At 38.8% G+C, this 23,965-nt stretch overlaps 1 protein-coding gene across 7 annotated transcripts in view; it reads left to right on the top strand.

Moving 5' to 3' along the window:
- CDKAL1 (CDKAL1 threonylcarbamoyladenosine tRNA methylthiotransferase) overlaps nucleotides 1–23,965 on the top strand; it is a 230,579-nt gene that overhangs the window by 148,255 nt on the left and 58,359 nt on the right. For all 7 annotated transcript variants that reach the window (XR_013394002.1, XR_013394004.1, XR_013394003.1 and 4 more), the window contains 2 exons: nucleotides 7,393–7,538; nucleotides 22,050–22,230. Coding sequence is in view for 4 of the 7 variants with exons in the window: in XM_077933233.1 (XP_077789359.1) it covers nucleotides 7,393–7,538; nucleotides 22,050–22,230 (327 nt within the window). In the remaining 3 variants the exon portion in view is untranslated. The remainder of the gene's footprint in view (nucleotides 1–7,392; nucleotides 7,539–22,049; nucleotides 22,231–23,965) is intronic.

Raw genomic sequence — 23,965 nt, 5'->3', positions numbered from 1 at the left:
ACCATGCAGGTTTGATCAGTGAATTTGTGTAAAAGCTTCCAAATATTTTTGATAATTCTACCACATCATTTCGGGGTTGTTGTTTTTTACTGCCATGTGATTTAGTCTGTCTATTTTCTTCCAGTCTGGGGAGTAGTGCTTCAAAGTTGAGCTAGTGATCACAGATGCCTTCCCCATCTGGCCTTTAGGGCCAGTTGAAATTATAAATTCTTCAGTGGTGTGCATTGTGTACAGGTTTAGAGGGAGGGAGAGTTGGAGGGGTGGTGACTACTTCTGAAATCGTCATTCTTAACCAGAACAACCTTTGCTTTTGTTTCAAGTAGTGGTGATAAGAAAGAGGTACCTGGGTGATGATAAATATATAAAGCAATGGAGTGAATTCTTGACATTAATTGCATGCTGTGATGATAGGGTCCAAAATAACTAATAGCAGACTTCTGGCTCAGATGGGAAGTTATAACAGTTTGCCTTCATAGATGATTATCTCAAAATTATTTTAGAATTCTTTTGCCTATCAGATTATGAACAGAATTTGTACACTAGTATGTTTTTATGAAATAACATTGTCAAAGGAGCTCATACTTTCACAGAATTTTGTGTCGCAAGTGGGTTAAGGGCAACTTCAATAATGGTTTTCTTCAGAGAAAACCCATCCTGTGTCACAAGCATGTGCCCACCCCTTTCCATGAGGAAAATGTAAACTAGAAGTGGGCTGTATGGTATTTGTGTTAATGCAGTACATCTTGATACAGTCAAAGCTTGGTTGTCGAACGGCTCCGTTTTCGAACATTTTGGCTCCCGAACACCGAAAACACCGAAGTAAATGCTCTGGTTTTTGAACGTTTTTTTCGAAGCCAAACATCCAACATGGCTTCCACTTGAGTGCAAGAAGCTCTTGCAACCAATCAGAAGCCATGCCTCGGTTGCCGAATGTTTCGGAAGCCAAGGGGGCTTCCGGAACAGATTACGTTTGACAACTGAGGTTTGACTGTAAAAGCCCCCCCTATACAGCCTGGTTTAGTTTTTGTTTTGTCCTCATAGTGGTAAAAACATAAGATTGTATCCATCATGTGTCAAGTTTCCTTTCTGGAAACTTCTTTGTCATGTATATTTTAAATTCATCTACTTCTTTAAAGTCATCTACTTCTAGATGACACTGTACTTCTGGGGGTAAATATTGGATTTCACAGTTTGCTTCCGACTGCACGCAGAGAGATAATGTCACTACGTTCTTCAGTTCTTGCCAATGAGGAATTTGAATAGGAAACTCCCTGTATTTTTAAAGTTTAGCTCACTCTATTTTGCTTAGAACTCTAATATGGAGACAAACTTGCTCAGAACAGGTCATCTGCCTGGAATTGCCCAAAACAGTTTTTTTCGGAATTAAAGCTACCAGGAACTGAGTTTGTTGTATCAAAGAGAACCTGTAGTCTGCATAGCTTGAGCTTTTACTGAGTTAGTGTTCAGTTTGCATAGCATTTTCTAATTCATTTACATAAGGCTGAGCATGTTTACAAAGTTCAGAAAACGTGATTTAGAGCACTTTGATTTTACCAGAGAAGCCCCTTTAGAACAAAGTAAGCCCTGCAGAACCTGAGGTGTTACATCAAAGCAAAATGCTTTTCAAGACCTCAAATTCTTTGCGAAGTATTGAAGATGAGCTTTCCTATATCTGAGCTGTTAAATAGCTCAGCCTAAGGTCTTGCAAGAAATCCTCAAGGCAAAGCTTAGCTCAGATTGCAGGATACAGTAGGCAGCTTATTCCTATTGTATAGCCACAATATGGAGTATTTTAGATTTGTTCTTTTTAGCATGATTTAGTTTTATGAACTGAAGAAAAGTCAGCATGATTTTCATGGCTTTACAATTCATCCAGGTCAGTTAATGGACATACGGTACCTGAAGACAGGGCTAGAACCTAAATTTATTGGGCCTACTAAATAAAAGCTTTGTTCTCTAAAAGTTGCCTGCAACTTCCTTGGTAAGAATGCTTCCACAGCTCTTGTTAACATGCATCTCCATCGTTTCCTGTTGCTTCACACCAATACTTGCCACTCACAATCATTCAAGAACAGCTGGTGCACTTCATTTGTTCTTAGAAATGATTTTGAGAGATCGCATCAATGGCCAACATTGGTGAAAGCCAAGGCTATTAGAACCAGCAATGGAGAATGGACAGAGAAGCAACGTTTAGATTAGAAAAACTAAAGTGGCAACTTAAAAATAAATAAATTGGTATCCACTGTGTTGCTTTTGCCTTCCAACTTGATTGTCTGCAGCTTTCTGACTTGATGAGCAGTATAATAAGTTCTTCTGGAGCACTGCAGCGACATCATCTCCATCAGGAGCTGGAGGAGGGTTTTTCCAGCGGGGAGATGAGAGTAGTTACAGAGAAATCATCTCCACTAATCTACAGATCAGAGGGCTCTTTCCACTGAGCTGTGGGAGAGACCATGTGGAGATTGTCTCCCTTCATTATATAGAGGCTACACTGTCAGGATCAGAATTAGTGAGCCAAAGAGTGCCAGAATTTGAGCACTGGGCTTGTATATGAGTTTCTTCTATGGTTTTTTTTCTGAGTTGAAGTTTTGGATATTCTGCTGTATGTATTCTTGTGTGGTAAACACTTTTAAGGCCCATGTTTGTCAGTGTAAGTAGCAAGTAAACTAAAGCAGTGAAATTATGCTGTTGATAAATCTGGCTCTAAATGCTGCTTGCTTTGCTGTTGCTTCAGAAATCAGTTGACATGAGCCTTTTTAAACATTTTCACAATTTTCCTGTCTGTACTGCACCTTGTGTTTGAGTGTGAAGGTATATAGGTAAATTTAAAGGCCGCTCACATCTGCTAGTGCCATTTAAATGCTTAATTTCACAAGATGAGATGCATAGCCTTCCATGTTACCTGTCAGACTGAGTCTAGTTTGAACCCCACCATATGCCATCTGTGGATTTTATCATCATTATTAATTCAGGATGTTTCAGTGATACACCAGCCGTAGAGTCGAGTCCTGTATGGTGCTTCCCCCCCCCCCTTCATTTGAATGCCCACAAAATGCCAATGGTATAGCAAGTTACAATAGCATTTCTTTGCTCTTTCACTTCTCCAGACATGCTCTGACACAACACTTAAAAACGTATTCTTGTACAACCACTAATTTTCTCCTCTCTCTCTCTGTCTCTTCTTATAACACAATAAATACTTCAATATTCCACACTGTGAAGTTGTTTAGAAGATGTGAAATGTATTTAGTGAGTGATAGAAATATATTTCCCAGTGTTAACAGAATTTGCCACCTTTGAGAAATGTGTTGAGTTGATTTCATCACAATTGTATTATTTCTGTGCTATCAGTTAACCATTCCTTAGTGTTATTTAGCAAGCCCTATAGTCTTTCCTGATCTTCATCTTAGCCATGTTCATGAAGCTACCATGTTTGGAAATACCGCAAAACACAGCCCTTTCTAGACAGTACCATTTAAGGCAACAAGTGGGGGAACTCCATGCTTGAATTCTCCCTCATAAAAGAACAAACATTGCTTCCCTTGGATAATTCACATGACAGTAGAGCTGAAATCTTACCTGAGACATGCTCCTTTCCTACATGCAGAGAGGCAGACCTTGATGGAGTCTGACATCTTAACAAACACAATATTAAAGGAAAAGGGAGTGGGGTGGGAAAAGGGAAGCCAACAACAGAGCAGGTTCTCTTTTACTGACTGATGAATGGGGCCATAGTCCTATCATTCCACCTATTTCTTGGCCATTGTACCCAGTCCCTGTATTCTGTCATTTCACCCACCACCCCCATTCTCTGTGGTGCCTTCCCCTTTCCACGCCATCTTGCACCCCTGCCAGTCCCAAAGATGCTGCTCCTCTGTATTCTCCCAGAGTCGCTTCATTTGATCTGTGACCAGCAATAGGATTTCTTTCCAAATGGAGGTTGCTGTTGCATCCGTTCTTTCCAATGGGAATTTCAGTATGTAAGAAAATTCTTATTAAATTTTTATGCAGTGCCAGCTTTACTGTTGCTGAAAGATCAAGGCATAGCGTGTATGCATGGCGGCTTAGTTGTAAGCGAACACATATCTAAGACTCTCAGCCTCTTTACTGCTTTCATGGTGGGCAAGTTAAGGGTGGTGCTTTAATTTACAATTCCCATGCCTTTTGGAGCAGAAGTGAATTTGTAGGTTCTTTGAACTCTCTTCTTAGATTGCAAGGTGGTTGGTTTTTATCATACAATAGTTTAGCATGGTACAGATTCAGGTTTTGCATGAGCAGAATTCAGCGGACAGGGGGTGGGGTCCTATCCCCTCTTCCCTGTTACAGTTCCCAGCAACCCCTGAGAGTTAGGGAACCCTCCAGCACAATGTGAGATGTGGTACTGGTGGTGGTGGGGAATGAACAACAGCAGAGCCATAGAACTGTAGAGTTGGAAGGGACCACGAGTGTCATCTAGTCCAACCTTGTGCAATGCAGGAGTCTTTTGCCCAGCGTAGGTCTTGAACCCACAACCCTGAGTTTATGAGTCTCATGCTCTACCAGCTGAACTGTCCCAGTAGGGCTTAGGCAGTTTGCACAAGCAGAGTACCACATCCCATGCCATTCAAGAGAGTTCCTCAATGCTCTGGTATAGCTTTGTGTGTGCGTAGTTGATTGTGAGAGAAGTGGGGCCAGAAAAGCCCTGCTGCATGAGTAGAGTCCCACTTATGCAACCCTGATTCAGCCCTAGCATTTCTTTCTTTTCAACTAAAATTGGATCCCAAAGCAGCCTACAGCAATTAAAATCCATCACAAATGTTCTCTTTAATTCCTATTATTCCATGAGAGATAGTGGTGGGGGGGGTATTTGAATGCAGACTTTTCCCCTCGTAAATCTTGTGCTCGGTGTCAAGTCCTCTGTCAGTCACTTATAAATGCCATCTGCCTGTGGCAAATCTTTGGAGCTGAGGCTAATTTTGTTCATGGATTAGCAGCAGGAGGATGATCAACATTAATTGAGTCTGTAGGTTTCTGGTAGCAAATGTAAGTATCACTGAAAAATACAGTTTTACAAAGAATAAAATTATCTGCTTTTGCAAAGAAGAGAAGAAGAAGAAGAAGAAGAAGAAGAAGAAGAAGAAGAAGAAGAAGAAGCAGCATATATTTATAATTGCTATTGGCTCAGGACACCAGGGCCAAAAGATAATGCTATTAACACAGAGCAAATGTATACCTTGCATAATTAACTGTCGACAGTTTTTCTTTTAATATTTGTATATTCATTAATAACCAAATGAGATATCAGTATATGAGGTATTTATATTCTGATGGCTAATTAAAGTCCTATCAGCCACCACCTCTGCTATTACAAATCTGTCATTTGACTTGAATGCATAAAATCTTTTGTGTTCCTTGACAGATGACCTGACACATTTTTCTGCTTTACGACATCATCTGAATAATCTGCAGTAATGCAATTTGATTCATTAGTATCAGGGTTTTGTTTTTGTTTTTTGAATGCATATTTTGTATAAAAATTTTAAATGAGAGGATGAGGGGGAAAAGAAGCTTAATAAGAACATATCCCAGAAAACATCATAAAATTATGCAAAAACGTGTTGCTATCTAGCTTTTTGGCTTTTTCCATTAAATTAAATTAAATTATTTGTGTAAGAACAAGATAGTAAATGTATCAGTTACTTTTGTTCAACTTTAGAATGCATCTAACGTGGTGATGTAAATACAAATGAGATTACATGAAAGGAGGAAGAAGAGTTATTTTTCCGGATTAATTTTTTTTTTAAGAGCAATTAAACTTTCTGCAGCAAGGTTTTTTATGATGTATCAATCCCAGCAAGTCATATAGTAAAATAATACTACAATATTTGTGTGTGGCGGTTCACTTGATGCCTCCAGTCTCTGAAAAGACCAATAAAAAAAAATTGGGAACCCCCAGCTTTAGATGTTCGTTCTGTGCCAGGTTTTATAACCTGCTTATTGTAAAAAAGCTAGGACTAATTTTATGACGTAGGATATAGGTGAGAGGGAGAGGACTTTCACCACACTCATGGAAGCAGTTCTGCTCGCACAGTGACCTGGTTGGCTCTAACTCTCTTTGTCCTAAACCATCTTCCATGGTTTCATTTATTAACACCTTGTATTATATTGAATTGAACATACTAGATGCAGGAAAAATCTCCCTGTTGGCTGTGCCTCATAAGTCCTTATGTGTTTCAACTTTCCATTTGCCGGTTAGCATCCAGTGCTGTGTTAGCAACTTCTGAGGGCTTGGGTGATGCCCAGTGATTTGGAAAGTTCCTTCAAATTCCACAATGGTTTGTCATGATATAACCCATCTGCTGCCTGAGAAGTGCAAGTTCAAAGGCCTCTTGTGTACGTAAAAATAGTTGTGGGGATCTTGGTCATGATGTATGTCATTCAAAATAAGTTATGTTATGAGGTGGTGGAGATTGTTTTCAAATAAGCAAATAATGCATTCTTCGACCTTGCCTCAGTTGGCTTATGGACTTACAGAAGCACTGAAATTTTGAGGTGTTATCTGCTGTCACACAGTATAATTTATAGAAATACAAAAAAACTAGGGAGGTAGAAAGGAAAATATTTCCAGGCACCAGGAAAAATAACTGAGTAGTAAAAAAAAATTAACCACCCAGTTTAGTACAAGTTTGAAACTGGGATTTTTATTTTGTACAAAATTCCCAGGACAAATCTAACTTCATATCAGCATACAGCAAGTCAAATTATGACTCCATTAGAATGAAGAGGTATTCATGTTCTTCACCTAGGCCTCAATTTTGGTAAGGGGAAATTGCCAGCAGGAAATTGTGAAAACAGAAGAGGTAACAGAATTGGAGGAGGGCTAGTTCACACCAGTGGCGTAGCGTGGGTTGTCAGCACCCGGGGCAAGGCAAGTAATTTGCGCCCCCTAACCCGTGGATTTGCGCCCCCTAACCCGTGGATTTGCGCCCCTAACCCGTGGATTTGCCCTAACCCCAGATGTTGCGCCCGGTGCGGCTGGCCCCCCCTGCACCCCCCACGCTACGCCACTGGTTCACACATGTGTATACTTAATGACTGTGTTATCAAGTGTTGACTTGTAGGGCGGGGGAATGGGCCTTTACAATGCAGCACCTCAAAACTTCCATATTCCTTTACTCCACCTCAGACATGATGCTTTTCAGTAAATTTGTTTCACGTATTCATCGGTGATCCATTGCAGGTGCATGTGATTTCATCATAAATAAAATGTTGAGTACTCCAGTACATCCTCACATGAATGTGTGTTGTAATGCTGGTTAATATTACATTCTGTATGCTGGTGATGAATGGAGGCAATGCCGTGCCTATCAGGATGTGGTAAAAATGTTATTGTTTTCATTTTTAATCTTCTAGGAAATGGCAAAAATTCTCAACCATCCAAGAGTCTATGCATTTCTTCATGTACCAGTTCAAAGTGCCTCTGATAGCGTACTCATGGACATGAAGAGGGAATACTGTGTGGCAGACTTCAAAAGGGTAGTGGATTTCCTTAAAGAAAAGTAAGTCTAATGCATAATAAAAAAAATCAACCAATATTGGAATGAATGTTTAAAGTGAACTGACGGGGTTAGAACAATACGACCAGCGAGTGAATTTAAGACTATAGATTGAAAATCAAATACGTAATGGAAGGAGATATTTGATACTTATCAAAAGGATGGAAGGAAGTTCAGATTGTGTGTTTTTCTTTTTTCGGATGAGTGTTTTTTTCTTTTTTTTTCTTTTCTCTTTTCTTTGTAATTTTCTCTTTGTATTTTCTTATATGTCTGTTTTTGTGTATAACTTCAATAAAAATGCATTAAAAAAAAAAAAAAATCAAAAGCTCCCCTCACCCTGGTTTTCAGCAGTTAACCTGCAACATCACAATTAAGGTAGAAAATAAAATAATCCTTCTGTATCTTCAGAATTTATCTGTGCCAACAGTTGCTTTGATGTGGTTTATCCAGTGGGCTTCTAATCTATTTCAAGTTACGCCTGAATAACTATATATAGATTTTTTGGAATGTATTTCATAGAAATCTTCTTCAATGTTTCTTTTCAGGATAGTTGACACTGAGTGCAAAAAAAACTGCAAGCTGCAATAACATAGCAGGATAATACTCTCTAAAGTTGCTTTTATATTTACTGTATATGGGATAGGATGGCTTTTGTGTGTTAATCCAAGGAATTAACTTTAGCAAATTATTACAATTTATGGCTCTAGTTCAGAATCCTTTTCCATAATGGCATGAATTATTTTGACAACAGTAGAAGTCTTTTTGAAAGTGTTTCCCATTGGCTGTAACAAACAGAATCCTGTTCTTATCTAAGAAATATTTACAGCAGGCAACGTGAAATGAGCAATTCAATTATTGAGAACTGTGAACAGACTATTTACCAAAAATTGTACTGATTGTCCTTTTATGGAATGTCTGACTTATAATTATTTTAGGCTACTTTCCTATCTGGAAGTATGCACTATTAACAATGAGAATTCTGAGCAGATCTGTATAGAATAGTGCTGTTGACTATATGTATGTACCTCTCTTTTTTCTGAAGAAGTCACTGAACGAGTTAGCATTGTTGTATGAAAAGAGTTGAAAATTTTTGTAGGGGTCTAAATTATTTCTCAGCTTTTCAAGATTTTAAAGATGCAGCAGATTTTAGAAAAGGAAGTAGCCATCTTCACCCAAAAACATACTACTGTTAAAAAAGACAGAGCTCATGCTCTAGGAACTTTAATAGTTGCATTTTCCCAATGACAACTCATAATTTGGCCTTTAGTGATAAAAGTAGGATTGTTGTAAATTGTTTCTCTAGGAGCAGGAACAATATGGTCTGGGCAAGAATGGTCTGTTGTAATTAATATGTAATCGCCCAAGCCTTGAAAAAAGGGTGGGATGGTAGACCAGCTGGGAAAACCTACCTGTTGTCCTAAGTTCTTCAGAGTTACCAATGGAATAGAAATAAAGTAAATATGCGTTTTTTATTTTAAATATTTTAAACCATTTTCCATCAAAGCATATACTTGTGTTAGGTAAAGGTAAAGGTACCCCTGCCCATACAGGCCAGTCTTGCCAGACTCTAGGGTTGTGCGCCCATCTCACTCAAGAGGCCGGGGGCCAGCGCTGTCCGCAGACACTTCCAGGTCACGTGGCCAGCGTGACAAGCTGCGTCTGGCGAGCCAGCGCAGCACACGGAACGCCGTTTACCTTCCCGCTGGTAAGCGGTCCCTATTTATCTACTTGCACCCGGGGGTGCTTTCGAACTGCTAGGTTGGCAGGCGCTGGGACCTAACGACGGGAGCGCACCCCACCGCGGAGATTCGAACCGCCGACCATGTGATCAGCAAGTCCTAGGCGCTGAGGTTTTACCCACAACGCCACCCGCGTCCCTCGTATTACTTGTGTTAATACGATGTAATTCACACATGACATAAAAATACATTCTAAAACCTATAATTGGCTAGGGCGATGCTTGGACCTTTGAACAAAAAGGGAGTCAAAGATGTGCTAAAGGAGGAAAATAGAGATTACAGAAAAGCTGAATGAATAGATTTTAATATTCCCCAAATCATATGTAAAAATGGCTTTGAACACTTCCAGTTGCAGTGATATTTGTAAAACGCTTAATTTCTGCACCAACAATTAACCAGAACCACGTTTTCTCTAATGACACTTAAAACTGAGCATATTGATCCCAGGTACTTCAGATTCAGGACTCCACTTAAGGCTTCATGCAAGCAACTGAATTTAGCCAATTTTTCTTTACCTATAGATTCTGAAGCAGAAAAAAAACTTGTCTAAGGTAACTACTCCAATAAACTCCCACAGCCCACATGGGCTGTGGAACTCTACCATGTGATTACACGTAGCAAATGACCAGGAGTGATACTAAAGTTTGTTTTATTACATCACTTCTAAAAAAATATTTTATTCATTGTTAGATTGATTGGGACAATTATTTTATTTATTGCCACTATAATTTTGCAGTATGATTGGCAATATTGTATTTTCTTCAAACAAAGCATCAAAGTATCCATTATTTTTAATTTATACTGCTTTGTATGGAACTGCATATATTCAAAGATTAAAGCTGACTCATTAATCTTTGGAGTGTTGAAAGTTGGCAGCTATTGTTACAATAGCATCTTGCTGTCAAATAACCCAGCAAAGCTGCTGAGCACACACAGACATTGACTTATGTAGAAATGTATTCAATTGAGCAGTCATAGCACAAAATATGCATAAAATTATTTAATATCCAAATTTGACAGCTGGTTATTGAGTATATCAGACCAACTTAAGGAATTCTCCATTAGCTTTTTTTTTATCAAAAAAATGATAAAAGTTTGAAATCCAAGCTTTTTTAACGTAATTATTTTTATTAAAATTGTATTAAAATTCTACCTCTTCATGTAGTGGACCCAGTAACTAAGAGTTGCCAGACAGCATGAGAAAATATTTCCAACATATAGTCTAGGTCTGCTGGGAGCAGGGGCACATTTTGGATATTTGAAGCTGGTCACATCTGTAAAACTCATTTCTCTTTGCTACTGTATATAGGGAGGTCTTTATTTGTAGTGTCTCATCTCCTAGAGGCAGCCAACTATGACCTTCCTGTATAGCTATTCCCATATAGACATCTCATCACAGACATTGCAAAAGCAAAACATTACATCAGGCGCCTGCAGTTTCTAGCACTAATATGTTGTATTAATAGAATATCTATGGGTCCGTTCAGTAGTCCCACCATTTTTTCTTCTTCCTCCACCTGGCTGTAATGATGAAATTCAGAAACCTAGCTGCAAACATACACATGAGTCATGCTCAAGAGCTGAGGTTGGGCATTGTAGCACTGAACATAACACCAGAGAAACAGGAGAAGCTTCCACAGTACATCTAAATTCCATGTTCCCATTTCTCTAAAAACAATTTCTATGAAATATTTGTGAATGCGGTGAAGTGAAAATGCTTTGGGGGACTGATCATTTGCTCATTCCTGCAACTGCAGGAATGAGCAAATGATCAGTCCCCCCGAAGCATTTATATGTTGCATTTATCCACCGTTTTTATAGTATGTAATATCTGGTAACAACAGTTGAAAAAATATCCTAGATCTGAATGTCACTTTTTTGTATTCACTTCACTGACATAAATCAGTTTAAGCAACTTAAGAATGGTGGTGAAAATCTTATATTTTTAACTGATTTTAATTACTTTGTTAGCTGTCAGAGTTTCAGCATTATAATTGGCTGCTCTTGTGTTGCTCAACTAGGCCTTTTAATAATGATGATACAGCTTTGAATGAAGTATTCATTTCGGAGCTGGATAGTGCTGCTGGCCATACTTCTGCTTCTGTACATGGTTCTGTACAAAAAGCCCAATCACTTTTTAATTTACTGTATAAGTATTTCGCCCATTTAGCAGGGGCCCCAACCCCATCCAGAACAGATTGAGTTTCATCAGACTGACAGGTGAACAACTGACCAGCAGCACTTCTTTCTTACCTGAACTGAGTTTCAGTATATGGCTTCTCATCTGACTCATTAGGAATCTCAAACCCTGGTCTAGCACCTCATCAAAATCAAATAAAAATAAGATGTAGGCCACATATTGGATAACCACACTCTAAATTTCTGGATGACCTCACTGATCAGTTTATGTAGATAGTGAACAAATGCCATGTGGGCCCCCCAAAATAAGCGGCATCTTATGGAATATGCCATTGAGATAAATACAGAAACACAACAGCACAGTGTCCCCAGCTTCCAGCCCAGGCAGCCTGTACAGGAAGATACCGTAGTTGCTTATATTGAAGCACCCACCTCATCTTTGAATTCCACAACATAGCTAAAAACATCAACAGGAACCCCAGACATGGCAGTGTGAAAACTACCCAAGGACACTCAGACATCCTTCTGGGATGGGCCATTCTAATGGGTCTCCAGTGCCTGCACTCTTTGTTCAACTGCCCCCTTGTTCCTAGACCACCATCTCCTTCAACCTACTGGGACAGAGCAACCTGCAGCCAAGGCTCCAAGATGGAAACAACACTACATCTTCCCATCTCAAACACTTTGTTCCCCAACAAGAGAAGGAGATGGCAGCAACAGAGTAGTCAGCCAGTGACTGCAGTACATATCAGTATTTGAGTTATTGATTATGCTACTGCCACATACGTATTTTAAAAAGAGCTTAAAACCTCTTTACCTAGGTCTGTTCTCCCATAATTTATTTGTGGACATCCCATAAATAAACTCATGTCTTTGTTTCCCCAGAATGGTTCTCTTATGCTAAGCTGCCTCTAGCAAAACAGACGTTAGGCTTCCCATTGAATGGAATTGAAGCATTTGTTGTATTTTGACCATTTTGGCACGGAGCATTTTTGTAATTTATTACATTTTAAATATTTTCACAACGAGTAGAAGTTGAAAGCGGCCCCACTTTCTGCAAAGGATGAAATGCATTCTTAATGAATTGAGAGCCAGTGCGGTGTAGTGGTTAAGAGCGCTAGTCTCGTAATCTGGGGAACCGGGTTCGCGTCTCCGCTCTTCCACATGCAGCTGCTGGGTGACCTTGGGCCAGTCACACTTCTTTGAAGTCTCTCAGCCCCACTCACCTCACAGAGTGTTTGTTGTGGGGAAGGAAGGGAAAGGAGAATGTTAGCCGCTTTGAGACTCCTGAAGGGGAGTGAAAAGTGGGATATCAAATCCAAACTTCTTCTTCTTCTAATATATAACTCATCATCAATTGAAATTTAGATAGTAACAAATAATAATAACCCCCATCGTTCAGCCCGGACACTGAGATCCAGCGCCGAGGGCCTTCTGGCAGTTCCCTCATTGCGAGAAGTAAGGCTACAGGGAACCAGACAGAGGGCCTTCTCGGTAGTGGCGCCCGCCCTGTGGAACGCCCTCCCATCAGATGTCAAAGAGATAAACAACTACCTGACATTCAGAAGGCGGCCCTGTTCAGGGAAGTTTTTAATATGTAACGCTGTACTGTTTTTAACACTGATTGGGAGCCGCCCAGAGTGGCTGGGGAAACTCAGCCATATGGGCGGGGTATAAATAATAAATTATTATTATTATTATTACAAATAATCATGCGAGGCTTTGGGGTACACAATATCCCTTGTGTTTTGTATATCTAAATTTTGGCAAGTGCAGTTTTTCAGGCAGTGCATTTCCTCAGCAGTGCTGCACAGCTCACTTTCTACTAATGCTCAGCATCAGCATGTAATATTAACAAGCAATTTTTGACAAGCACCTTCAGATTAATTACAGTCCTTTTGCTGATCCTTCTTCATTTACAGATCACTGATCCAATAGATCGTAATGCTTTTCAAATGAAGGGTTCTTAATGGATTTTTAAAATACGGCTTTTCTGGTAGCTCATACACTTGCAGCGGTAGAATTATCATTTTAAATGCTTGATGAAATTTTCAGGCCCTCATATGCATACAATATGAGAAGAAGAAGATAATATATATAAGGTTTGTAATATTAATGTTAGGCTTAATGCTCGTTTGTTTATTTCACAGCAGTTATATCGCCTTTGATTCTAATAAAAGTGCTTTACAAAAAGAATAAAACAGTAAAATGGTCAGTAAAAAACAGTTAAAAACAAATATTTAAAATATTCACGCATTCAAAAAAAGAAACCTGAAATCAGTAATAAGCTGTAACACATGGTTAAACACATGACAACTTCTGCATGTCTGGATAGGCTTGCTTAAACAAAAATATATTTAGCAGATGCTGAAAAGACTACAGTGAAGATGCCCGCTTCGTGCCATGCATCCTTCTCTATGATTTTAACTTGAGTGTATCTGATTGATGATCTTCAGCCTGCATAAAAAAGTACTTTCTTTTATTTAGAAAAGTTAGCTTTTATATCTGAAAACAACAACACATTTTCCTAATAAAGTTAACTTGTTGCTGGACTTGTCTGTCCTTTAAAAAAAAGAAAAAGCTTTGGGTCCCCCCCCCCCCCCCGAGATGTGGCAGTTAACTTTGGTCAGGAACTTTATGAAGTGACAGGATAGTTTCACCCACACTGTGTGTTTCAGTCCTCAAGCAGACTTGATTCATACACCTACTGCTGGCAACTGCTTGAGCAGTGACTGAAAAAGTGTTATCTCAGTTAGCCATTAGTCTTGCAATATACCCTCTTCCTTGAATCCTGCATTCAGAAACATTGCCCTGTGACTTAGTGTTACATTTAAAACTTCCAGACATTCACTTCTTCATTCCATTCATTCCGATCATTTATCGTCTAGCCTCTTGCCTACAGGGGACCTGTTTATAACACCATGGAAAATACAGTGTGTACTCTGCTAAGTTTCTGTATGCAGTTCACTCTTAGTCAAGGAATGTATTTGCTTAAGATATTTAGGTTTCCTCCTTCCATGTGGGTAATAGTTTTCACTGAAAACACCCTCAGATCGTTAAAGCCTAAGAGGAGTAATACAAATTACCTATTTTGTGATGGGAAATAGAGTTGGACTGGCCAAGCAAAGATAACTCTTCCAATTTGAAATCATGTTGGAAAATATATTGGATAATTATTTTAAACTATCTCAAGTAAAGATTACAAAATAGCGAGCGAGCTTTTGAGTTACTGAGAGTTTTTCTTTGGATTCAACATTCAATGAAAAGCACTGGGGACATGTATCGTTGACAATAAATTGTGACCTTTAGATGGTGATGCTGATTCTGGATGTTTGCTGCAGAATAACTAGGATAGTTTGGGCACAGAGCAAAAGATCGTATGTTACACCATAGCAGCCTGCAACAACAAAGCAAAAGCCACTTTCCTTAGATGATATAAAAGCTAGCAATTATTCAGATCTGTCTCTAGCATTTATGGGAACCTTGGAACACAGTGAGCAGACAAAAAGAAAGAAAACATAGTAGTGTTTATATTCATCAAACTGGAAATTAGTTATAAATAACACACAAGGTATGAAATGACTGGAAGATATATACATCATATTTGAAGGGCATGTTCACCTACTCTGTAGGCAAAAGTTTCATATAGGTATTTGTAAGTCTTAAATGTTTCTAATAAAGCTTTTAAATGGTGGGAATAGCATGAGATAAGTTTGTGGACTTTGTCTAAGAGAAGAGAACATGCTTTCCAAGCATACAGTAATAAAATATACTAATAATGCAATCATTCTCAGAGTGCCTGTCCTAGTGTAGCCAAAATACACCATTCATATCAGCAAGCTTGAAATTCCGAGGCGTTTCCGAGGCGTTTAGAATGACAAAAACACGCTATTTAGAATACTATGTAAAGGGGGAGGACATCAAAACATGCCACTGAGGGCTAACTGTGTTCCGTGGGCGCATATTTCTGACTGACTTGAAAGAGGGCATGTTTAGTTGGCCAGAAACCTTTCAGGAGCACTCCTCCCCATTGCACCGTTTTGTTGTAAGCCCCACTTGTGGCTTCTGTTTTCATTCCCAGAGTATTTTATGAAATGTATTTCCAGGTTTTCATAGCCATGAGATCCACTGTTTTTGAAACTGTACATACTATTTGCTTCCATTTCCCCAAGAATAGTTAGATGTGCTGCTGTCGTAGTAACATGTTTCAAAACATCGGCTGATTTGTGAAGTAACCATTTAAAGAGACGCATTCCACTGACATGAACAATAAAAAAGTTAAATTCATGCTTTAGGGCAATGGCTTTTTATTGAGTTTCTATTGTTTCAAGTCGAACAGCTTCTGGCACATGTAATTATTTATAAGCTAGCTCACTTGTTTTCTAGTCTCATCATTTCCCCCCACCTCAACTCTGCTGAAGAGCATTTCTCAAGAGGCCATCTCTGGACTTTAAAAAGGTCTTGGCTTATTTATGGTTATAACCATTTGCAAAAGCAAATGGCGTGAGTTGTTTGATTACAACTTAGGTAACTGCGCCTAAATCCCATTTTGCAAGTATTTAAGAACTTAAGCTCCACTGATTTCAGCAGATCTAAAAGACAAAATAGACATGGGAGAACTGTCATCACAAACACACCCAAGAAGAATCCTGGTGGGTGGGTGGAGGGAGAGACAGATACAACTCTGTACCTGTCTTCTTTCCACCCTCTGCAGCTAATAGCAGCCTGGAGTGAGCGTGATTTTTATATAAGGAGGAGAGTGCCATGAAAAGGAATTTTCAAAATTTCCTCCACTTTGGTCCCAATCCAGATTGGAGAGAGAGGGTTGAAGATGTAGAAATGAGAGGTGGAGAGATTGCTTGTTTGGCACTGTGCTGTGAAGATGATCTGCTCAGCAGCACAACTGCCAGGCAACCCCCAGTCTTCCTCCCATTCTTGGAGTTCAGAATATGCAGCAACTTTATTGTTCTTCACCCACTTTATGCAGTTCCAAGGTAAACAAATCCATAAAAAATTGAAATCACTATGAATGCATTGCAACATTCTTAGCAAAATAATGTTAATTCAAACAACATTGTGTGTTGAGGACAGTTGCAAGGAAAGTTACCAGTGACTATTGATTGAAACTTCCAGAGTATCTAGGCAACAGAATCACACTAAATACCAAACTTACAGAGTGGTCTTCTTGAAAAGACAAACAGCGCCTTTCTTTAACCTATAAAACAGTTAACATATTTGAGTGCTCACATAGCATGCCAGCGCTTCATGTAAGAAAAATTACAGCCACATTTCCTTAAGTAGTTTGTAAGCAGATTCTTGGGGTGCCAGTAGGTAATGGTTTTCACATCTGTGCTGAATGTGGACCACAGGTCAAGGTTTCTTTCCATAGTACACCTCTGCATGTTCTATGTCCTAAACACCTGAAGATGAGTAAACCCTACTGAATTTAGCTGTGTAAACCAGCAGAAGATTGGGCTATAGGCTGGTCACACGAAAGAGACAGGACTTGTAGAAATGCAGTTGACTTGTGCTTCTGATGTGAAGTGTAAAGCACATACTCTTAAATCTTGCATATTCACACACCCCTTTTCTCAAGGAGTGTTAGGGTGGTACATATTGAACTATTTATTTTTAATTTCTCCAAATACATATTTTCCTAAGGATGTCATCATGCTGCAGTTTGCATGGCTGCCAACAGGTGGCACTGTGAACTACAGAGCTGCTAAGCCATCAGAGCAGGAACATGAGGAGTAGGGAACTGGAGATGCAGCACAGGCAGGCATGTGGCCCAGGCCAGCAAGCAGAGGTTTGATTATGTCTAAGGGGAAGAGTAATTTTGATAAGGAGGGAGGGAGGGGCTTCAGTAAGTTGTGAAGGGGTAAGTGGCTTTGGCAAAGGGGCAAGGCTAGATGAGGTTGGTCACTTTATCTACACACAAATCCAGTGAGGAGTTTTAAGCTATGAAATCTTGAATTGCCCAACACCACCCCAAAAGCTGCATGGCTGAGTGAAGAGTTAAACAAGTCTTCCCATTCCAAGTCCATATCTCTACACATCAGCACTGCTCTGTGCACGAATTATTGAACCATCCAGACAAGTTTTCCTTATTGAACATGCCATTTTATAATGGTAGCTTGAAATTGGTGTTGAGAGAATGACATTCATGTTGTTGGGGCTCCGTCTTCTGAAATCACCATGCCAAATGCAAGGAATTTCTACTTTTATGCCAGACTGGCATAAACAGCTGTTTAAAGCCAGATTGAGCAGCTTACAGCTAAATAATTTTGTCTCCTGTTTTAGTAGAGCAAATAATATTTAGCGATGGTGCTGAAAACTAAATGTGGAGATGTAACAGAAAATTAGCTGACAGTTCTCAGTGACTGCTATCATGCAGCAAATGTTAAGCCAGTTCTCATGATCATTTCCCCGATGCAACTCTTAATAAATGCAAACCTTAGTTTTAGTAATGACCTTTAGTAATGTGAGCCTTGATCCATTGAGATGCCATTCACTTGTGATGCATCTCCAAATCCCATTTTTATGCATTTTAAATCAACACACGCTTGCTCTGAATTTATGCATGTGCATAGAAGGAGATGTAATTTAAACACATCTGTTCAAATATGCATTTCAGATAAACTTGGTGCTGGTTCTCATAATGTGGCTGAGTTTTTGACGTGTATTATATCCCCAAAGTACACACCAGATGGTATTTATTAGAGATTTAATGGAAATGAAGTTTAAGGATGTTGAGCTTTTGTCTTAAGTCTCTCATTTTAAAGTCATAAAACAGTAATGATCTGAAGTTATAAATCTTTAATGAAGTTTTGTACAGGGTTTCATTTGTATGGCAAGTGTAGACTGTTTAAGGATAAGTAAGCCCAAATGGGGCTCCAAACTGAAATTGTGCCTTCAAAGAAATCAATGATGAAAGATGGGAGGAAAAAGCATTTAGGCTACTTCTGCTTGCTGAGAAAGCTACCTCTAGAAGCCTCCACTACTGTTACGGAAACAGAAAGAAGACTCATTTCACTCAGCATGCAATTAAAGCAGAGGATTCTGTAGGTAGGTAGGTAGGTAGGTAGGTAGGTAGGTAGGTAGGTAGGTAGATTAACGCCACCATGTCAATAAGCCTAGAAGGAAAAAGCCAAAGGAACTTAGAATATCTCAGTTTATAATCAAATGTCTCAATTGCTGCCTAAATCTGAATTGTCCAGTTATTTCCTCTATTCAAAAATACTCTGCAGAAGAGTCCTTTCTGCCTGTTTTGTAGTATTTATAATGTGTTGATATTTAACATTTATTCATAGGATGGGAAATAAATTCTTCCTACCACTTGGCATGATATAGATAGGAAATTTACCAAGCATATATGTCAAACATGCTGTGGAAAGTTATCGGATGATGAATTACTTGATAGATAAAGCTTTTAGTGGCTCATTCAAATAACACACAGTACGACTTGTGTCTGGAAGGGGGCAGCTCAGTACTTCAGGCGGATAGGTTAATGAAAATGTTCATAGTCAGGATGCTGAAAATCTGAGAGTAATGGTGATTAAAACAAAGATTTGCCATTGAAGGTTGTGCTTGAATGGTTGTATATTTTCAGTAGCCCACTTCTCTTTAAATCTTGGATTGCTGCAAATTTTGCTTCCTCTGTTTCCGAGTTCAGCCAGTGTGTGTCAAAGGTTACGTCTGATGGGAGCAAGTAGCCAAGAGCTTAGATGAGGAAGTCTTCTTTCTGGGAATTAGGTGGTAGTAGCGTGCCACAAGAGTTAAAAGGAGAAGAGATGAAAAGCCGTGACAAAACACTGATTTGTGGAGTGGGTGGGCACCTCTCAGAACCCAGGCTCTAGTTACTGTGACTTAATGTGTCTAGGAAAGCATTGCCATCGCTTGTTCTTCCCTCTGGTATATGAAGCAATGGAAACAAATTGCATTTTTTAAAAGCCTGAAAGACGTATTTGCATTTTAAAATATTCACTGTTTGTAGAGTGTTGCAGTGTGTTGTCATTACAGACTTTTAAAGGGAAATGCAACAGTGAAAAGTCATTTTGTACTTCGGTGCAACTAGAGCACAAAGGAAAGTGCCTGACAGAGTAGGCTGCAGTAATATATCAGCTGCTTATAGAATACATTTTACAATATATGAAACAATGTAATTGTTCTGCACCGGGAGCATGTACATGAATAAAAGATGTTAGCAGGTGTCCTGCCTGTGAGGAGTCTCCTGCTGATGTATTTATTGGAAGTATGAACATCATCAACAGATTTGCGTTTGTTAAAAGTAATCCAAACAGAAGGCTTAAATAATGAACTTATAATAGAACACACAATAACTGGCATTTTAAAAAGGAACTTCCTTAAACTGGGTGGTATTCAACTATGTTTTACTCACACATTTCAATTACAGAGCAAGGATGTTAGGTCCATTTATTTCGGTAGTTTTATTCTAGTAAAACTTCCTTGAATACCGCATACTGAATTTATATTTTTTGTTTTTCAGTATGGATCCGAATGATTTTATTTTCTGCTACTACAAAGTGTTTTATGACACTGTTATACTGGCCAGAGGTAGCTTTCATTTAGGCTTTTCTTAAAGATGTGTCAGGCCCTGGTTTCTAAACATCTGTTTGTGCTTTTTTCATTTACTTGTATACTACATGGCAGAATAGGAATATATAGATAGTTTTTGGTGTAGATGTTTGATTTATACCCTCAGATAGTTAGCAAATGAAAGAGTGACACTCAATGCATATTTGTATCCTTTCACCAAGAATCATTTTCTGAATGCTGCCTCCATCCCAGATGGTAAAGCTTAGGACCATTTATATGAATGGAAGCAATACTAAAGATACCCTGGTCCCATGCAGGTTAGGGATTTAGAGGTGAGAACCAGCCACATCTATTTGGGCAAGATCTTATAGAGCGTGCAAGATTTCATGCAATTTTGGGTAGGTTCTCACCCAAAAGTGAGGGAGGAAGCTGGGCTACAACATTTCCTTGACAGGCTGATTTCTATTTGAAGAGGTTGTTTTTATAAGGATGAGCATTTGGTCATTCAGTATTATTATTGCAATCTGAAGTTATGCAGCTCAGACATAGGTCTGCTGGCAGATTCTTTTTTTGCACAGTGATTTTTTGCATTTGGTTTTGGAATAGGTGCTCAATATGAACATACTGGAAATAATTTCAGACCCCTGGGATTGTTTTAAGCTTGCAAATTAGAATGCAATACCCCAACAGCTCCTTATTTTTTCTGAGAAAAAATAATAATAAATCCTAATTTAAAAAATTGGTCAAGAAAAAGAGGATGTTGGAGTAATTTCATTTTTTCTTTTATGGATTACTGATTTTGTACATCCTTTTTACTTTTAAAATGTGTTTGTGTTATTGTCTATAAGAATGTTAGGAGAACCATAGGGATCTTATGATTTAGGTCAGGCCTGCTGCTCTTCTTTATCCAAGTTTTCATTTTGTTTGGAAAGAAACATTTAGGGAGGGAAATGCATTAGTTTTTAATTTCCATATTAGCACCAAAATTATTCCATGTCAATCAGAGAGGGTTTTTGGTTTTTTTTCTTGGATGGAACACATGTCATGGACATTTCACTGAATCTAGCATGACTGAAACTTACCATTCACGTTCCCATAGAAACTGGGAAATACACATGCAGTGGATGTCATTACCAATGCTGTAGGTATCACATGCTTTAGCTAATGCCAGCTGTGTCATTAAAATGACTGGTATAACTAAACTGTAACTGCTTTTTGTCAAATATAATGTGCATCTTATTAATCTTCGAGATGTCAGACAGTGCTACTTGCCATTCATTTGTAGAGTCGTATAGCTTGCCTCATTTAAGCCTGTCAGAGCTGCAAATCTTTCCCATGTGAAGCAAGGACAGAATTCAGAATGTTTCTGTATTATAATTTTGGAGTACATATTTATGCAAATCCTGGAAGAGCTCAAAAATATGCTCAGTATATGTCAGTGTACATTCTTGGATGTGCTGACATTGCACAATTACCACATCCCCTTGGTAGTCCACACCCCATACCCTAGAAGGGGAATATTCCAGAATTCAGCATACCATCCACACAAATGGCTTACCATCAACAGCATGGGTTAGAAAAGTCCCATTCTCTTCCAGTGTGCTTCCAATGAGTCTGGCTAGCCTGGAAGCCCTGGAAATTGCTGTGGAGAAATGCCCTGAAGTATTGTAGTCTAGCTGGTCATTTGCTTTCAAAAATGATACCTTCCTAACCTCGTCCTTGGTCTCTGGGCAGACATCTATGTTGCAAATATAAAATGGTTTAACTGTTACGGCTTCCCTGAAAGAACCCTGAGTATTTTAGTTTTTTGTATCATGCCGAGAATGATCTCTTAGAAATTCTAAGCTTCCTTGCAGAACTAAAATTTATGGGTGTATTGGAGAGAAACCATGACAGTTAAGCTAGTTGAATTTTGTAGTTTGGGCTTTTCCTTATATAAAGCTATATTTAATGGTTGTCAGTTTCCATAGGTAAATGCTTTGTATGTTATGCAACACGCTAAATGCCTAATATTTTGCTAGGGGAAGAAGCTAATATGTCCAGTCTTCAGCTTAGCACTTCTTGTTTTCATTCGTTTCAGAGTGCCTGGAATAACAATTGCCACAGACATCATTTGTGGGTTTCCAGGGGAAACAGATGAAGATTTTCAAGAAACCATGAAGCTTGTAGAAGAGTACAAGTTTCCAAGTCTTTTTATTAACCAGTTTTACCCACGCCCTGGGACTCCTGCTGCAAAAATGCATCAAGTTACAGCCCAAGTAGTAAGTGATCTCTCTCCCTCCTCCCCATCTTTAAAGGACAGCTCATCTTATGTGAGATGTTAAGATGTGTATACATGGGTCAGTAGATACCAGGAATTTTTAAAAATTATTATTATTATTATTATTATTATTATTATTATTATTATTTTACTTAGGAGTTTCATTTTTGCAGGAGATTGAGGAAGTGATTAGAGTTTAGTTTCATTAGTTTCATTGGCCTCATTCAATTCAAACTTTTGTTAATGCCAGCCATCATCCAGTTTCAGTGAGTATGTTTTCTAATCATTTAATTTCATATTAAAACAAGTTAACACAATCATACACACAAAAAGGTAGAGATTTACACAGAGAAATAAGGAAATTGAAAGGAGGTGGCAAAGTTATGTTGTGTGAATAGAGTTCCACTTGCACAATTTTGGGTCTCATTTTGCCTCTTTCTAAACTGTGTTTCTGGTAAGAATCTAATAATTATAAAGAGACTGTAGATATACTTCCCACACCCACACACCTTTTCTACATTTCTGCAGATTTGTTATGCAGACCAATACTTTCATACATGTCCACTATAATCCTTTGCTAGATATAATAAGTCAAATTATATTAATCTTAGTATATATCAAAGGTCAGATTTGCATGTTTCACTCTTCTGATCTGTGGAGGCCTGCTTCATAAATATCCACCATGATCGCATAGCATTGTAAAATAGTACATCACCTTTCATGCTCTACAGTAAAATCTATTAGGAATTTTGCAAATAGTGTTTATAACTTTGGGGCTTTCAGAAACGTGCTTATATCTGGTCAGAAAATTATGCAACCACTTTGTGTTTATCAACCTTGTTGCTCATTCCTCTGGGTTCCTTTTAATGTGGGAAGTAATTTAATTGAACAAGATGGCATCAACTCTATTTTAATTCATACAGAGAGGAGTTTGTGGGTTGCTGTTTTTTTAAATTGCTTTTGGTCCCAAAGCTTTCAAAGCTAAAAACGATAGTGTCAGTTAATATTAATGTGCATTCTTTTAGTGAGTTTAATTTGTGTTTCATCCATCCAGGGACAGTCTTTCACAAAAATGAGAAAAAGTTGGCTTATTAACCCGTAGTATTTGGTATATAGCATGAAAGTTGTCTTAGACCACCCCTGTGAACTTGAGGCACTATCACATAATCTCAGTGGCATAATAGACTGGCAGTAAATGTTCTGTGATGATGGGAACTCTGCTCTCTAACAATCCCTTAACTGAAATTAATCCATTTTCTGGCTCCAGTCCATCACAGAGTAGCTGGGGCTGTGTGTACATAAGCCTTTTTAAAAGCTGAATTTCTGCAAATCAGCTGTTTGGTAAGAGGAACAGGCTGGTTGAAGGACAGTTCAAACGTGTTATTAGTGTTATTTTAAAAGTTTTCTATGTACATGCAGCCCCAGCTGCTGGATTTATTTCAGAAATCATGTATATTGCACCCATTTGAACCTGTTGGCCTCTATCCAGCTAAGGATATACTCACGGAAGCCCGCTTCCACGCATGTCAGTGAAATCAGGACATGAGGACATTGTCTTTATACAGTTGGCACAGAATCTATCCCTGCAAGTTCCAGATTCCCACCTTGACGCCAGTTTGTGCCCCATGGGGTTTGAAAGAGGGTATCTGGCATCAGGTTAGCACAGGGTTCTGCGGAGGCCTCACTTCTAAAAGCCAATCAGCTGCTATAAATACAGGACCACCTTGCAGCTGCAG

This window comes from Podarcis muralis, chromosome 8 (assembly GCF_964188315.1).
Source record: "Podarcis muralis chromosome 8, rPodMur119.hap1.1, whole genome shotgun sequence".
NCBI lineage: Eukaryota > Metazoa > Chordata > Lepidosauria > Squamata > Lacertidae > Podarcis > Podarcis muralis.
Note: the sequence above shows the minus strand (reverse complement) of the source record. Positions and strands in the feature narration are given on the sequence as shown.